The 18,502-nt window shown below is 42.6% G+C and overlaps 1 protein-coding gene and 1 long non-coding RNA gene across 2 annotated transcripts; one reads left to right on the forward strand and one right to left on the reverse strand.

The window, feature by feature from the left end:
- The first annotated feature begins 1,200 nt into the window (after nt 1–1,200).
- On the forward strand, nt 1,201–2,876 carry LOC311028084. Its single transcript, XR_014598687.1, has 3 exons — nt 1,201–2,220; nt 2,317–2,512; nt 2,618–2,876. It is a non-coding gene; the product is annotated as an uncharacterized lncRNA (long non-coding RNA).
- A 6,122-nt stretch (nt 2,877–8,998) lies between these two features.
- On the reverse strand, nt 8,999–13,310 carry LOC311027429 (uncharacterized protein; the record flags this gene model as incomplete). Its single annotated transcript, XM_084031456.1, has 3 exons — nt 8,999–11,529; nt 13,047–13,049; nt 13,173–13,310. 3 exons carry the CDS (start codon nt 13,308–13,310, stop codon nt 10,810–10,812), a joined length of 861 nt encoding a protein of 286 aa, XP_083887582.1. The 3' UTR covers nt 8,999–10,809.
- Between the last annotated feature and the right edge of the window lie 5,192 nt (nt 13,311–18,502).

The raw sequence follows: 18,502 nt of genomic DNA on the forward strand, positions 1-18,502 counted from the left end.
ACCGTATGAGTCGGCGTCCACCAGACATAAAGACATTACAGACGCTATAACATACCACATTGCAAAAGACATGGTACCCGTGTAGACGGTCTTAAATGTTTTTTTATTTATTGATTGGTGACTTTATGTTAATGTCGATGACTGGCAGTGAGTTATCAATAAAACTGCAGTTTCCACATCCTTTTGTATTATGATGTTTTTATTTTTCTGAAAAATATTTGGTTTTCACCGAACCCGTAGTCATATCGTATCGATATTAAGATATCTGGCATGAATATCGAGATATGAAATTTTGTCCATATCGTTCAGCCTTAGCTTCAAACAGCTGAACAATCAGTCACCAGTACACTGTTTTTTTTCTGAAACAAAACAGGCAGACAGACAACCTGCAAAAATACAATGCACCAGCAGTAATGCAGTCATCAGTAGCTTGAGATGAATACATTTGTTACAGTTTTTCATAATTGTTAATAACTTGAAACCTTCCAACCTTTCATCTAAACTGTAAACACAAAACCCAGTTTTCAAACTACATTCACAAAACCTCTGATTCTTCTGGATAAATCAAACCATCACATACTGACTGTAATAGTGTTTAACTTCTGCAGCCTGTGGTCAGCATAATGCATCAAAAGTACATCACAGAGAAACACGTGTTTTTGTAAGTGAGAATGTGTTTAGCTTCAATTAAAAACATGCGTTTAGGCCACCGACCTTTAGGTTCAGAGATTAGGATTTAGTCTTTCAGCAAATGTGAACAACTGTAATACGGATGCAGAAGTAAACGTTTTGGTCCTATGCGTGTTGCATGTTACCTCCTGTCACACGTTAACGCAACTCATATTAGAACACTGCCATACCTAACGTATAAAAAGTAAGCACCAACCTGCTCTGTGTAACCGGACTTCAGGCAGGAAAACAGCGTCCAGTAGCTTCCGCTGTCGCTCGTTCTCCTCTTTAGAACGAGAAAGTTCCTCCTCGTATTCTGCTACCGTTCTTTCAAACAGCCCAAATATCTCTTCAACAGCCGCACTTAGTCGCTGCTCCACCAAAGCTCTCATCACTTGGACTTTACTCATTTTCCCGCGACGAGAGAGACGTTTTGACTCCACACAAACTCCTTCAACATCTATTACCAGCTAGCATGCTAAGCTAACTAGCTTAGCTTCGTAGGCTCTCGGGAGATGATTGAGAGTAGTGATGTAACTTCCGAAACGGGCGTGTCGGCGCGTCTCTGAAGTCCCGGATCGAAACGTTTCGAAACGATGTGCCGAACAGCGCTTCTGAGACGCCCATGTCACGTGACTGTAGTTCAGTGATTGAAGGAACGCCTCTATGGTTCGAAACGGCTATCGCCGAGTTTCGACAGGTGCCATGGTTTGCAGTGCTATTAGTTCAATTAACAATCTCAAAAGCTTAAAAACCATGCAGAAGTTCTTTGAGGGTTTTCGTGGTTGGAGTTTGAGACATAGTTTGAGAGATAGTTTGAGTTTGAGAGAGAGTTTGATAGTTTGGGAGAGAGAATTAGAGATTTTGTGAGAGTGACTTAGTGAGTATATAATGTTAGATATTAGTATTATTATTAGATATTGTAATTAGTAATATAGCCTTAGGTATTAGTATTAGTATTATTATATTAGTAATATAGCCTATTGTTAGATATTAGTATTATATATACTTTATTGTTAGATAAGATTAGAGGCTTAGGTATGGAAGTCCCACCCAAGAGAACACTACCTGTGGTGTGGGAGCATTTCACACTGGAAACCCCAAATAAGGTGAGGTGTATGATTTGTAATAGGCAGCTTGCCTATTGCAATAATACATCCTCAATGATGCGCCACCTGAGATGCACTCATCCTGGAGTTCTAACCCCCGAGATGCAGACACGTATGGGCAGGCCTGCCCTTAAACTCATTCAAGATGTTGAAACAAGATGGAATAGTACATATGACATGCTACAACGTTTATATGACGAAAGAAAGACGGTGGCTGCTTCCCTGTCCTGTCTGACTACAGACCAAGCACCTCTGAACAACTATGAATGTGAGGTCATTTCTGAGTGCTTGGATCTTCTTCGACCATTCAAATTGGCAACTGTGGAGCTGTCTGAGGAGGAAAGAGTCCCTACATCAAAGCTTATTCCACTCTACCGAATGATCCAACATAAAGTCAACGACAAAATGAGGGGCTCAACACACAATCCGACTCTTGAAATGGGTAGGCTATGTTGAAATAACATCAATGCCAGATGTGACCATGCATATCATTATGTTAAATGTTATAATTAATGCTTGTGTTTCTTTGGTACATTAGGCACACACTCTGCTAAGAGATGGGATCCAAACCAGATGTGGCACCTATGAAACGTCCACCTTGTTAACCTTTGCCACATTGCTGGACCCACGTTTTAAATCCATTGCATTTGGAAACCCAAAGAAGGCCCATGAAGCAGAACAGAAACTTATTTGTGAGTGTGCTTCGTTGATACGTGCTGCTACATTAACACCTGGTGAGTACTGTTTTTATTTCCGTGTACTGCATGATGTAGCATAATGGAAAGAGTAATATGTAAGATATGTACTGTAAAGTAATTGCTGTTTTGCATTCAAAATAGACCCACAAGCTTCATCCTCAGGCTCACAAACATCACCTACACCATCGGCATCAACATCAGCAGCATCAACATCCCCATCAGCAGAGAGTTTGTGGGATCTGTTTGACAGTCGAGTGAACCAAACTCATATTGTGCAAAGTGCAACTTCGGATGCAACTGTGGAAGTGAAAAATTATTTAAGAGATCCTTTTATTCCAAGACGGGCAGATCCTTTGAAATACTGGCAAGAGCGACGTGCTGTCTTCCCTAATTTGTACCAGCTGACTAAGAAATGTTTAAGGGTCCCTGCAACAAGTGTACCCTGTGAAAGGATTTTTTCTAAAGCAGGTGTTATCGAAAAAAAGAAACAGACTCAGCTCAAAAAGAGCTGAACAAATATTATTTTTGAATAAAAATCTTTGATTATTGTATTGCATATAACAATGTGTCATTTATTTGTTTTTAATAATGTTTCTTTAATTCAACCTGTATTCTACTTAAATTAAGGAAACCACCAGCTCATTTCATAGTGGCACATAATTAGGAGTTTTCTTTGGCCAGAGCATGTAGTTCACAGAAGTGGCCACTAGATGCCACTGTAGAGTTAGGTTTCATATTCGTTTCAAGGCTTCAACACATACTGAAACATCGCTTCGAACTGTTTCGAAGCTTCCCTTTGCCCATCACTAATTGAGAGTTAAAACATTCAGAATAAAAGGTGAAGAGTACAAAGTCCATCCAGACAGGTTTATCCAGACACACAGAGACTCTGATGGATCAGTACTGGTGAAGCTAACAGACACTTTCTCAACACCACGAAGGAACACTTCTACTGAAACCAGGCGCCATTGTTGAAGATGGAACATCCGGGTACGCCGCGACTTCTTCTTCTTCTGTGGCGTTTAATGGCAGCCGGCATCCTTAATGTTGCATATACCGCCATCTGCTGGACTTTACTTCTTTCCTCTTTTGTTATATTCTTTTAATTAGACCAGATGAGATAAGAAATCTCATAATGATTCTTCTCCCTTCCTTAGATTTTCCACATTCTACTAGACCCTTGAAGTTATTTCCCACTTTTCCAACCTTTCGCAACCCTGTCTTCATCATTTCCCTCTCTCTTTCATATCTAGGACAAGCTACAATTACATGCTCCACTGTCTCCCTCTCCCCACAGCTACACTGACCCGTTGGATGTTTTCCTATTATATTAAGTGTGTTATTCAGTTTACTGTGCCCTATACTTATTCTGCTCATGATTACTTGTTTTGTTCTATTGTCTCCATAACATCCTACCTCTCCTACTACTCCTTGTAATTTATGTAAATGTCTCCCTTTTTCCTGGCTCTTCCAATACTGAGTCCATTGATTGATTATTTCCTTCCATATTATACTTTTCCCCTCTGCTTTTGATAAAGCCACGATTTCTTCTTCGTTTGGTCTTTTTTATGGCGTTTGGCAAACAATGTTGTGGTGCATCACTGCCACCAACCGGAGGAAAAACTCCACACAGAAGAACCTGAACCACCATGCAGCTGATGATTCTGATTACTATTCCCTAATTCTAATAATAAAGAAAATAATAAACAAGCTATCAATCCAAGTCATCCTTAACGTCACTGAGATAGAAATTAATAACACCATATCCCATGGATTATTTCCCAACTTAACTTCCCTGAGACTCAGTGTCTATAGCATTTATCAAAAGCCTTTAAGCTTATAGTTAAGATATACTGTAGATATCTCATCAATGAGATCAAATATATTTCCTGTATTTAACGATAGGGCGTGGAAAGAGACGACTCAAAGGATTATTTCTCTGGATTTATTTCTGTGTATCAGAAGAGGTGAAGCACAGCAAGATCATTTCCATAAGAAACGTAAATAAAAACATTAAAGAATAAGTTGTGCTGTAATGATGGGGCAGACACAGTCCTGACATTCATCCAATTTATTTGTATCAATGCAGATGTACACTTACAATATATTGACAGGACCGTGCTCACAGAGATCCAAAAAGCATAAGTATGCATTTCTACCAGACAACAATTATGTGATCATATAGCACAAATAAGAACATCAGAAGTAGAATATATTTAAGAAATCAAACAAATCATCCAAAATATATCATGAAAACTAAGAATTATAAAAATACATATAAAAGTAGGAATCAGTCAAAAATACTGGCCTTACATTTTCGGAATCCAGGCTGGTTATCTGTATATTAACCACAATCATGTGGTTAAATGATTAAAGACTTCTCTGACGGTAAGCGCTTTGCGTCATTTCCTGTTTCTCCGTGATAGACGCGACAGGCTGTGTTTTTCTCTCTAGCCTAACTCTGTTAATTTAACGTAGTTTCCCTGTTCAGCGGCTTACTACCGCCAAGTTTAAACTAAGCACATGCTATCCCTGCTTCAGCAGACACATCGCTCACTCTCTGAGTTGCCTCGCTAAATTTGCTGTTGTTTACGCGCCATCTCTGCTAGCTACTTTAGCGCAACAGCTAGCCTAGCGGCTACGATGGCTTCTCTCTTTCCCTGTCCTCCTCCTCTTCTCTCCTGTCCGGTGTGTCTGATGTTCAGCTACTACTCTGCCTCCTTTACTGATAACGGTACATGTAATAAATGTAGTTCACTTTTTGCTTTGGAGGCGAGGATAAATGATTTGGAAGCGCGGTTCCGCACCAACAATCCTCCGTCGGCTGCCGCTGTAACCGGCCAGCTGACGCTAGCTGTACACGGTGCGGACCGACATAGCGTAGCAGCTAGCCGTCCCTCGGCAAACCCCGAGCAGCCGGGAGGCTGGGTGAATGTCCGAAGGAGGCATCGTTCTAAACCGAAGCCCACGGTTAACCACCATGTTCACGTGTCCAATCGATTTTCCCCACTCAGCGACACACCCGCTGAGAAGCCAACTCTGGTCATTGGTAGCTCCATAGTGAGACACGTGAAAATAGCGACACCAGCGACCATAGTCAAATGTGTCCCAGGGGCCAGAGCGGGCGACATCGAAGCTCAATTGAAACGTTTGGCTAAGGATAAACGTAAATACAGTAAGATTGTTATTCACGTCGGCGTTAATGACACCCGATTACGCCAATCGGAGGTCACTAAAATTAATGTTGGCTCGGTGTGCGAATATGCAAAAACGATGTTGGACTCCGTAGTTTTCTCTGGTCCCCTGCCAAAGTTTACTAGTGATGACATGTATAGCCGCATGTCATCTTTCCACCGCTGGCTGTCGAGGTGGTGTCCAGATAACGATGTGGGCTTCGTTAATAATTGGCAGCCTTTCTGGGGAAAACCTGGTCTGATCAGGAGAGATGGCATCCACCCCACTTTGGATGGAGCTGCTCTCCTTTCTAGAAACATCGCTGATCTCATTGGTAGTCCTAAAACATGACAAACCAGTGTTGAGACCAGGAAGCAGAGTTGCAGTCCTACACACTTCTCTGCACCTCCTTTAGAGCAGTCACCCACCCAAAACCAAAACCACATAAGAACGTGTCTGTCCCCCGACCTACCAAATTAATCAGGTCAAACAGAAGAGAGTTTTCACATGAAAACCTAATAAAAATTAGCACTTCCGATGTAGTAAAACAAAATAAGAGAATTAAATGTGGACTCTTAAACATTAGATCTCTCTCATCCAAAGCAGTATTAGTCAATGACTTAATATCAGATAATCATATTGATTTATTCTGCCTGACTGAAACATGGCTGCGTGATGAAGACTATGTTTGCTTAAACGAAGCTAGTCCTCCCAGCCATATTAATACTCATATATCTCGAGGCAGCAGACGTGGAGGAGGAGTTGCAGCCATTTTTGATTCAAGCCTGTCAATCAATCCTAAGCCAAAACTAAATTACAACTCATTTGAGAGTCTGATTCTCAGCCTTTCGCACTCAAACTGGAAAACAATGCAGCCAATTCTGTTTGTTATTGTGTATCGTGCTCCTGGTCCATACTCTGAATTCCTATCTGAATTCTCTGAATTGCTATCAAGTTAAGTCCTTAAATCAGATAAAGTTATTATTGTGGGGGATTTTAATGTCCATGTGGACGTTGTAAATGACAGCCTTAGTGTAGCATTTACTTCCTCAATAGATTCTATTGGCTTCAGTCAGAGTGTACAGAAACCAACTCACTGTCATAGCCACACTCTCGACCTCGTCTTATCTTATGGCGTAGAAATCGAATACTTAATAATCTTTCCTCAAAATTCTTCTTTATCTGACCATTACTTGATAACCTTTGACTTATTGCTGCTGGACTTCGCTCCTCTAGGAAAAAGCTACTACTCTCGGTGTCTATCAGATAGAGCAGTAGCTAAGTTTAAGGAAGTAATTCCGCCAGTCTTGAGTTCACTTCCATGTCTTAATGAAACGGAGGACTTTTATGTTAATCTTAGTCCCTCCCAGATCGATGCTCTTATAGATGAATCTGGAAGCCTACTGCGAACGACTCTCGACTCTGTTGCTCCGCTAAAACAGAAAACTACAAAGCATAGGAAGTTAGCTCCCTGGTATAATTCCCACACTCGTGAATTAAAACAAAAATTGCACAAACTTGAAACCATCTGGCGCTCCACCAAACTGGAAGAATCCCGCCTAGTTTGTCAGGACTGTCTTAAAACGTATAAGAAGGCTCTCCGTAATGCCAGAGCAGCCTACTACTCATCTTTAATAGAGGAAAATAAAAACAACCCTAGATTTCTTTTCAGTACTGTAGCCAGGCTGACAAAGAGTCACAGCTCTACTGAGCCATGCATTCCCAGAGATCTTAGTAGAAACGACTTTATGAACTTTTCTAATGATAAAATTCTAGCAATCAGTGACAAAATTACTTGCATCTTGCCTTCAATTGGAACCACGTTACCCTCAAACTCAGGAGTTTAAGAACTAGCATTAAGACCTGATATATATTTAGACTGCTTTTCTCCAATCAACCTAAACCAACTAACGTCAATGATCTCTTCTTCTAAACCTTCAACCTGTCTCCTAGACCAGATACCAACCAGGCTACTGAAAGAAGTCTTACCCTTAGTTAAGCCTGTCCCTATTAGATATGATCAATGTGGCTTTATTAACAGGCTATGTGCCACAGTCATTTAAAGTAGCTGTAATTAAACCTCTTCTTAAGAAGCCTACTCTAGATCCAGGGGTTTTATCAAACTACAGACCAATATCAAATCTTCCTTTTCTCTCTCTAAGATCCTTGAGAAAGTAGTCGCCAATCAGCTGTGTGACTTTCTCAACAATAACAGTCTACTTGAGGACTTCCAGTCAGGATTTAGAGTACATCATAGTACAGAGACAGCTCTGGTGAAAATTACAAATGACCTTCTTATTGCTTCTGACAAAGGACTGGTTTCTGTACTTGTTCTGCTAGATCTTAGTGCTGCATTTGACACCATTAACCATGAGATTCTAATATGTAAACTGGAAAAATGAAATGGCATCAAAGGAACCGCATTAAGCTGGTTTAAGTCCTATTTATCCAATCGATCTCAGTTTGTGCATGTCAATGAAAAATCCTCCAGGCACACTGAAGTTAAATACGGTGTTCCTCAAGGTTCTGTGCTCGGACCAATTCTTTTCAACCTATATATGCTTCCTTTAGGCAACATTATTAGAGGTAGGGTTGTCCCGATGACATTTTTTTGCTCCCGATCCGATCCCGATCGTTTCAGTATCTGCCGATCCCGATATTTCCCGATCCGATCACTTTTTTTTTTAAGAATAATAATAATAGAGCCGTTTTATGACTGAACATACTGTCGATGACTGTGTAGGACACAGCAGGATTCTGGGTCGGGCTTGGGCTTCACACTCGCGGTGTGAGCGGACCGGAGCGGAACTGGACCGGTATTTCGCTCCGCTCTCTGCAAAATCCGCTGCCCGCTCGTGGCCACTTGCTCATTCAGCTACATCACCGTACTTTAATAATAAAAATGCCGCCGTGTGCTTCCACTACCCGCTCGCTCAGCTCCACTCGGGTGGCTGTAATTAAGCTGACGAACGGCGACGTTCTTGCATGTGATGTTGATACTTCACCTGCGCGGCTCGCGAAATTGCGCACGTTGTATTTTGGAAAAATCCCAGCGGAGCAGCACTCTGATCAACAGACACGGGACGAGCCGACTGTGCGCACGAGGGTGGCTGATAAAAGCCCACCAGACATCACTAGCGTTGTTTACACTGGAACTTTGACAGGCCACCGGAGACGAAATTCCCACCCTGCGTCAGGCGCAGAAAAACAGTCTCGGGTAATAAAAATATATAAATATGCGTCGGCTTTTCTGATCGGCACTTTGACCGATCGCCGATCAACCTTTTTAGGGTCCATATCGGCCGATAACGATCGGCGGCCGATCGATCGGAGCATCCCTAATTAGAGGACACTCTATAAACTTCCATTGTTATGCTGATGATACTCAGTTATATCTATCGATCAAGCCTGAAGAAACAATCAGCTAGTTAAACTCCAGGCTTGTGTTGATGACATAAAATCCTGGATGACCTGTAATTTCCTGATGTTAAACTCCGATAAAACGGAAGTTATTGTACTTGGGCCTAAACCTCTCCGAAGCTCGCTGTCTAAAGATATAGCGACTATTGATGGGATTGCCATCGCCTCAAATGCTACTGTAAGAAACCTTGGAGTTATCTTTGATCAGGACCTGTCCTTTGACTCGCATATTAAACAAACCACGAGGACAGCCTACTTTCACCTGCGTAACATTACTAAAATTAGGCCAATGCTGTCTCAAAAAGATGCAGAAAAACTCGTCCATGCATTTGTTACCTCAAGGCTGGACTATTGTAATTCGTTATTATCAGGCTGCTCTAATAAATCTCTTAAATCTCTCCAGCTGGTCCAGAATGCTGCAGCTCGTGTTCTGACTAAAACCAGAAGAAGGGATCACATTTCTCCTGTATCAGCTTCTCTGCACTGGCTCCCAGTAAAATCCAGAATAGAATTTCAAATCCTTCTCCTCACTTACAAGGCTCTTAATGGACAGGCACCATCATATCTTAAAGAGCTCATTAAACCCTACTGTCCTCCTAGAGCACTACGCTCTCAGAATAAAGGGTTACTTGTAGTTCGTAAAGTCTCCAAAATTAGAACAGGGGCCAGAGCTTTCAGCCATCAAGCTCCTCTTCTGTGGACCGTCTTCCGGTTCTGGTTCGTGAGGCAGACACTGTTCCCACATTTAAGAGTAGGCTTAAAACATTTCTCTTTGACACCGCTTATAGATAGGGCTGGCTCAGGTTTGCCCTGAGCCAGCTCTTGGTTAAGCTGCTATAGGCCTAGACTGCTGGGGGATTATAGTGACACACTGAGCCTCTCTCTCTCTCTCTCTCTCTCTCTCTCTCTCTCTCTCTCTCTCTCTCTCTCTCTCTCTCGCGCTCTCTCTCTGTGTATGTTCCCCCGGAGTCCCTGTGCTCTCTTGCCTAGCAGGTCTCCGTGGACCGTGGTGGAACCTGATCCGGACTGCACCGATGCTGTGGTCTTGTTTGCCTCTTACCGCCAATATTTTTAATTAAAGTAATTGACTAAAATCGGCATCTCTACTGTCACTAACTTGACTACTCCCGGGATCACTCCCGGGAGTCTGGCTATGCTTTCTGGTCCAGCAGAGTCCACTGAGGTCCTGACTGATGCAAACTACTCACTGGCCTGATGCTGGAAACACCACATTGTAGCTCCACCTGCACGCTGTGTGACTGCTCAACTACTCCTGCTTTTTGGTCTACGGCGACGTGGTTGGGATGGATCCATCTCGGCATGGCTGTGCCTGCTGCCATGGACTACTACTGTTGATACTATTGCTTCTGTTAATACCACCACTAAAGTTAATGCTACTACTACCATACTACCAACACCAAATGCAGTTGGAACCCAAGGGCCTGGGCTGCACGAGAGTTCTGCCTAAAAGCCTATTAAGGCAGTTTTTTCTCGCCACTGTCGCTGTAACACTTGCCCCTGGGTGTTGTTGGAACTTTAAAATTGTGTTGACTCTTGAAATTTTGAGCGTATTCTAGTCCTGCTCAATGTGTTAAGTGTCCTGAGATTACTTCTGTTGGGATTTGACACTATAAATAAAATTGAATTGAAATTGAATTGAATTGAAACGTGTCACTTTCATATTGTTCTCCTGCAAATCTACATAGCACAGTGCACACTTCACTTCATTGCTCCATTTGTTAAACAGTCAGCGGCCGGACTTTTTTGTAACTGAAAGGTTTTTCTCCTGTATGAGTTCTCATGTGTTTCTTCAGATCTCCATTTTCAATGAAACATTTACCACACACTGAGCAGCTGAAAGGTTTTTCTCCTGTATGAGTCATCATGTGTCTCTTCAGATGTCCATTTACAGTGAAACCTTTACCACACACTGAGCAGCTGAAAGGTTTTTCTCCTGTATGAGTTCTCATGTGTTTCTTCAGATCTCCATTTTCAATGAAACCTTTACCACACACTGAGCAGCTGAAAGGTTTTTCTCCTGTATGAGCTCTCATGTGTGTCTTCAAACGTCCATTTACAGTGAAACCTTTACCACACACTGAGCAGCTGAAAGGTTTTTCTCCTGTATGAGTTTTCATGTGTGTCTTCAGATTTCCATTCTCACTGAAACGTTTACCACACACTGAGCAGCTGAAAGGTTTTTCTCCTGTATGAGTTCTCATGTGTCTCTTTAGATTTCCACGGATGTTGAATTGTTTCCAACACTGAGAGCAGTTAAATGGTTTCTTACCAGTTCTACATCTAAAATCACTGTCAGGATCATTTTTCAAAGCCTTTAAAACTGACCGAGGTTCTCTGGTCTCCTGCCAATCAGCACTGTCATCAGTCTCAGGTTCAGAAGAGTATCCAGTCATGTCATCAGTATCTGTTTGTAAATGTGAATCGGAGTTCCTGGCTGGTTCTGGTCCCCCACAGTCCTCTTCATCAGCTTCTGTTTCCATCTGTTCTGTTGAGCCTCTGGCTGCAGCTGAAACCAGCCCTGAGGACTGAGGTTTCTCTTCATCGTTGTCTTCATCTTCTTCACTCTTAACAGGGACAACAGTCAATTGGAACTTGATACCAACCTCCTCCAGGCCTCGATGCTTCTCTCCTTGCTGACTGGTCCAGAGTTCTTCCTGTTCTTCTTTAATGTGTGGGGGGTCTGAGTCCTCCTGGTCCAGACTGGAGCTCCAGTCCTGCTGCTCAAAGGGAACCACTTCTTTAGTCACCAATAACTGCTGGACGCCTGTAGGAAAACAATTAAAACACATACAGAATATAGAGACGTTTCAAATAGGGCTGAACGATATATCTTTATCGTATCTATATCTAGATATGAACATTCAAGATATTAATATCGAAAAAGCGACGATATAAACGATATAGATTTCCCCCGCACTCGCCCTGCATGTACAGCTCTGGCAGTCACAATAAACTTCATTTTTACGATTGCCCTTGAATGCACCGCTATGGCCAGCCAACCACAAAACTTATTTCATGCTTGCTGTGGATCGACAGCTGAAGCCAACCAATGACGAACATACGAGGGCGGGACTTCCGCCGCGGGAGTGAGGGAGACGGACACTGAGACACAACATACGCAGCGGGGAAATCAAAAGATAGAAAAGTGAGACGAGTGTGGAAGATAATGCGGCCGGTGGCGGTGCCGAATCTGATTTGGTGCCAAAACATTAATCATCCTCCATTATTTGGAGGTATTTTGGATTTAATAACGATGATGTCAACCAGAGCGAGGTGTTGTGCAGGTCGTGTTTGGCGAAAAAATATCCACCAGACATAAAGACATTACAGACGCTATAACATACCACATTGCAAAAGACATGGTACCCGTGTAGACGGTCTTAAATGTTGGATTTTTTATTTATTGATTGGTGACTTTATGTTAATGTTGATGACTGGCAGTGAGTTATCAATAAAACTGCAGTTTCCACATCCTTTTGTATTATGATGTTTTTATTTTTCTGAAAAATATTTGGTTTTCACCTAACCCGTAGTCATATCGTATCGATATCAAGGTATCTGGCATGAATATCGAGATATGAAATTGTGTCCATATCGTTCAGCCTTAGCTTCAAACAATCAGTCACCAGTACACTGTTTTTTTTTCTGAAACAAAACAGGCAGACAGACAACCTGCAAAAATAAAATGCACCAGCAGTAATGCAGTCATCAGTAGCTTGAGATGAATACATTTGTTATAGTTTTTCATAATTGTTAATAACTTGAAACCTTCCAACCTTTCATCTAAACTGTAAACACAAAACCCAGTTTTCAAACTACATTCACAAAACCTCTGATTCTTCTGGATAAATCAAACCATCACATACTGACTGTAATTGTGTTTAACTTCTGCAGCCTGTGGTCAGCATAATGCATCAGAAGTAAACGTTTTGGTCCTATGCGTGTTGCATGTTACCTCCTGTCACACGTTAACGCAACTCATATTAGAACACTGCCATACCTAACGTATAAAAAGTAAGCACCAACCTGCTCTGTGTAACCGGACTTCAGGCAGGAAAACAGCGTCCAGTAGCTTCCGCTGTCGCTCGTTCTCCTCTTTAGAACGAGAAAGTTCCTCCTCGTATTCTGCTACCGTTCTTTCAAACAGCCCAAATATCTCTTCAGCAGCCGCACTTAGTCGCTGCTCCACCAAAGCTCTCATCACTTGGACTTTACTCATTTTCCCACGACGAGAGAGACGTTTTGACTCCACACAAACTCAGTCAACATCTATTACCAGCTAGCATGCTAAGCTAGCTAGCTTAGTTTCGTAGGCTCCCGGGACATGATTGAGAGTTAAAATATTCCGAAAAAAAGGTGAAGAGAACAAAATCCATCCAGACAGGTTTATCCAGACATACAGAAACTCTGATGGATCAGTACTGGTGAAGCTAACAGACACTTTCTCAACACCACGAAGGAACTCTTCTACTGAAACCAGGCGCCATTGTTGAAAAGAGAACATCCGGGTACGCCGCGACTTATTCTTCTTCTTTGGCGTTTAATGGCAGTCGGCATCCTTAATGTTGCATATACCGCCATCTGCTGGACTTTACTTCTTTCTTATTTCCTCTTTTGTTATATTCTTTTAATTAGACCAGATGAGATAAGAAATCTCATAATGATTCTTCTCCCTTCCTTAGATTTTCCACATTCTACTACACCCTTGAAGTTATTTTCCCCTTTTCCAACCTTTCGCAACCCTGTCTTCATCATTTCCCTCTCTCTTTCATATCTAGGACAAGCTACAATTACATGCTCCACTGTCTCCCTCTCCCCACAGCTACACTGACCCGTTGGATGTTTTCCTATTATATTAAGTGTGTTATTCAGTTTACTGTGCCCTATTCTTATTCTGCTCATGATTACTTGTTTTGTTCTATTGTCTCCATAACATCCTACCTCTCCTACTACTCCTTGTAATTTATGTAAATGTATCCCTTTTTCCTGGCTCTTCCAATACTGAGTCCATTGATTGATTATTTCCTTCCATATTAAACTTTTCCCCTCTGCTTTTGATAAAGCCACGATTTCTTCTTCATTTGGTCTTTTTTATGGCGGTTGGCAAACAATGTTGTGGTGTATCACCGCCACCAACCGGAGGAAAAACTCCACACAGAAGAACCTGAACCCCCATGCAGCTGATGAAACTAAACTCCTTCAACATTATTCAACCGATTCACTTCATTCAAACTTCAAAACGTTCATCTCATTCAGGACATTCCCGCTACTACTTTTCTCATTCATAACATTCATAAATTCAGAAATATTCAACGTTTTACGTCATTTTTTAAACATTGAAGTCAATGAGCCGAACATTCAAATTTGACAAAATTCTGTGCATTTTCAGGCACATTCAACTGCTCACCATTCATTCATACATTCACGTAGAAACTCCATTTAAACTTTAAAATGTAGACACAAGTCTTGTGTATTGGTGTGTCAATCCACGTTTCAATAGGTCACATAGTTTCTGAGCAATCACTGTTCAATGACCATGATCGTTTTGGGAGAGATCATGAGATTATAATGGGTGTGTATTGCATGGAACTCTCCCTGCTAGAGTGGGTGACATCATCGCTTAGAGTGTGAGAGCAGCCCAAAGAACTTCACATTTTTTTCCTTTCCAAACTCCTCCCGGCCACAATCTTCACTCTACAGACGTGATATTTTCCAATTTTGTAGACAAACTTGTCCTGTCTCTCACAATGTGCTCAAAAACTCTGTGAGATTTACAGAATTTGAACTAGCAACCTCTAAGCGTGACCTAAGTCGGTTTTTCTCCCAATCCGATCCAATGCAAATCAAGAAGCAGATTTTCAAAGAAACCTGAAATTAGCAGCATTTCTAACTCGCCCTAGCGTCCAGATTTCTGACACTAGGAAAAAATAAAAGTCATCAGTGTCTTCATCAGAGTCTTGTGGCGCTAACGGTGCGAACATCTTGGCGATAGGAGTTTCGATGTGAGCGTGGCAAGCTTTTGTTCGGAGCGTCCACAAAGCCGGAATGGAGCGATAGAGAGAGGCAGCGAGAGGCTCCAACGCAGTTATACACACGCGCCAAGGGCCGTTGCTATGGTGACAGCACTCTGGGGCTCTGATCTTGATAACTGACAGCAGGTGTGCTCTGATTGGTGGACAGGAAGGAGCAGTCAGTGGGATATGTAGTTTTTTTAGTCAAACATCTTCAGCTCAGCCATACTTTCACCTAGAAACTCCATTTGAACTTTAAAATGGAGACACGAGTGGTGTGCTCTGATTGGTGGACAGGAAGGAGCAGTCAGTGGGAAATGTAGTTTTTTGAGTCAAACGTCTTCAGCTCAGGCATACTTTCACCTAGAAATTCCGTTTAAACTTTAAACTTTTACAGACACACCCCCGGGCGGCGGCCCACTGCCTCCCTCTCAAAATTTCCTGGCGGGAAATACTGACAGCAGGTGTGCTCTGATTGGTGGACAGGAGCAGTGGACAGGAGCAGCCAGTGGGATTTGTAGTTTTTTTGTCAAACATCTTCTGCTCAGGCATACATTCACCTAGAAAGTCTATTCCCACTTTTCCAACTATTCATCCTACTTTACCTTCTTCATACACACATTCAGACTAATTCAAACTATTCTCACTTTTCCAACTATTCATACTACTTTACCTTCTTCATACTCATTCAAGTCATCATACCAGTGTAGCGTCAGCTATTATTCATAACTTAAAATATTCCACATCTCTCATACATTCATGGTATTATTCAACTCTTCAAAGACATTCATACTAATTCAAACTTCCCACTTTTCCAACTATTCATCCTAATTTCACTTCTTCATACACATCCAAGTCATCATACCAGCGTAGCGTCAGCTATTCAGCAGTCATCATTCACACCGCAATTTCGTAGTAATTGCATTCTCTAGTTCTGATTACTATTCCCTAATTCTAATAATAAAGAAAATAATAAACAAGCTATCAATCCAAGTCATCCTATATGTCACTGAGACAGAAATTAATAACACCATATCTCATGGATTATTTCTCAACTTAACTTCCCTGAGACTCAGTGTCTATAGCATTTATCAAAAGCCTTTAAGCTTATAGTTAAGATATAGATATCTCATCAATGAGATCAAATATATTTCCTGTATTTAACGATAGGGCGTGGAAAGAGACGACTCAAAGGATTATTTCTCTGGATTTATTTCTGTGTATCAGAAGAGGTGATGCACAGCAAGATCATTTCCATAAGAAACGTAAATAAAAACATTAAAGAATAAGTTGTACTGTAATGATGGGGCAGACACAGACCTGACATCCATCCACATTATTTGTATCAATGCAGATGTAAACTTACAAGAACTTGACAGGACCGTGTTCACAGAGGTCCAAAAAGCATAAGTATGCATTTCTACCACACAACAATTATGTGATCATATAATAGCACAAATACAAACATCAGAAGTCGGAAATATTTAAGAAATCAAATAAATCATCCAAAATACGTCATGAAAACTAATAATTATAAAAATACATAAAAAGTAGGAATCAGTCAAAAATACTGGCCTAACATTTTAGGAATCCAGCCTGGTTTATCTGTATATTACCCACAATCATGAGCATGTTGCTGCACGGTGGTGTAGTGGGTAGCACTCTCGCCTCACAGCGAGAGCATCGCGGGTTTGATTCCCAGGTCTTCTGTGTGGAGTTTGCATGTTCTCCCCGTGCACGCGTCGGTTCTCTCCGGGTTCTCCCTGGGGATAGGTTAATTGATGACTCTAAATTGCCCCTAGGTGTGAATGTGAGCATGAATGGTTGTTTGTCTCTACATGTTGGCCCTGCGATAGACTGGCGTCCTTCGCCCAATGACAGCTGGGATCGGCTCCAGCCCCCCCGCGAGATGGTAGAAAATGGATGGATGAGCGTGTTCTAGTCCTGCTCTGTGTTAAGTGTCCACAGACAACTTCTGTTGTAATATAATAATAATAACTTGGACTTATATAGCTTCTTTAATAGTACTCAAGGTCGCTTCACAAAAAGTGTGTGTGTGTGTGTGTGGGGGGGGTTAAGGATCAAAGGACTTAGCGCAAAGAAATGTTCTGAGGTGCTTTTTGAACATGGGCAGGGATGAGGCAGAGCGGATGTGGATTGGGAGACTATTCCAGTTTGTAGGGGCATGGGTAGAGAAAGCCCTGTCCCCAAATGTTCGCAACCTTGTGCGGGGTATTGCCAGCAGGTCCTTGTCAGAGGACCGCAGGGAGCGTGACTGAGTGTAGGGGTGGAGGAGATCCTTGAGGTATTGTGGTGAGAGTCCATGGAGAGCTTTGTAGGTGAGCAGGAGGATCTTGTAGGTGATGCGTGACTTGACTGGCAACCAGTGGAGCTGTTGGAGGATGGGAGTGATATTCTGCCAGGGCTTGGTGTTGGTTAGAACCCTGGCAGCTGAGTTCTGGACACGCTGGAGCCTGCTAAGGTCCTTGGCGGGCAGTCCAGGCAAGACACCGTTGCAGTAGTCCAGGCGGGAGGTGATGAAGGCGTGGATGAGTGTTTCTGTGACTGAGTGCGTGAGTGAGGGCCGGAGTCGTGAGATGTTTCTGTTGCTGATGTGAGACCGGAAGGAGAGAGGGGAGTCCAGGACGACGCCCAGGTTGCGCACCTCAGGAGAGGGGGAAATGCAGCAGCCATCCACAACCAGGGCCAGGTCTCCAACCTTTTTGAGCAGTGGTGCAGGGCCCACCACCATGAGCTCTGTCTTATTACTGTTAAGTTTGAGTAGGTTTGTGGTCATCCATGATTTGAGTTCCTGCAGGCAGTTGACAAGTTGTGTGGGTGGGAGCTGGGAGGAGGGGTTTGTGCTGAAGTAGAGTTGAGTATCATCGGCATAGCAGTGGAAGTTGAGGCCATGTTTACGGATGATATGGCCTAGAGGTAGCATGTAGATGGTGAATAACAGTGGACCAAGTACTGAGCCCTGGGGCACACCATAGTTGACAGATGCTGTATGGGAGTTGGAGCCATTTAGGGTGATGAATTGTTTCCGGTCTGTGAGGTAGGACCGGAACCAGGACAGTGCTGACCCACTGAGGCCGATGAGCTCAGAGAGGCGGTGGAGGAGGATGATATGAGAGACTGTACCAAAAGCTGCAGAGAGGTCAAGGAGGATGAGGATGGAGATGAGGCCATTGTCGGCAGCAAGCAGGAAGTCATTTGTGATTTTGATAAGGGCGGTCTCAGTGCTGTGGTGGGTTCTGAAACCAGATTGGAGGGGTTCGAAGAGCTCATGGTGGGACATGTGGCGTTGTAGCTGGGCAGCCACTGCTCTTTCCATGATTTTGTTGAGGAAAGGGAGGTTGGAGATTGGACGGTAGTTGTTGGGGTCATCCGGGTCTGA

This window comes from Eutrigla gurnardus (assembly GCF_963514095.1).
Source record: "Eutrigla gurnardus genome assembly, chromosome: 17".
NCBI classification, from domain to species: Eukaryota; Metazoa; Chordata; class Actinopteri; order Perciformes; family Triglidae; genus Eutrigla; species Eutrigla gurnardus.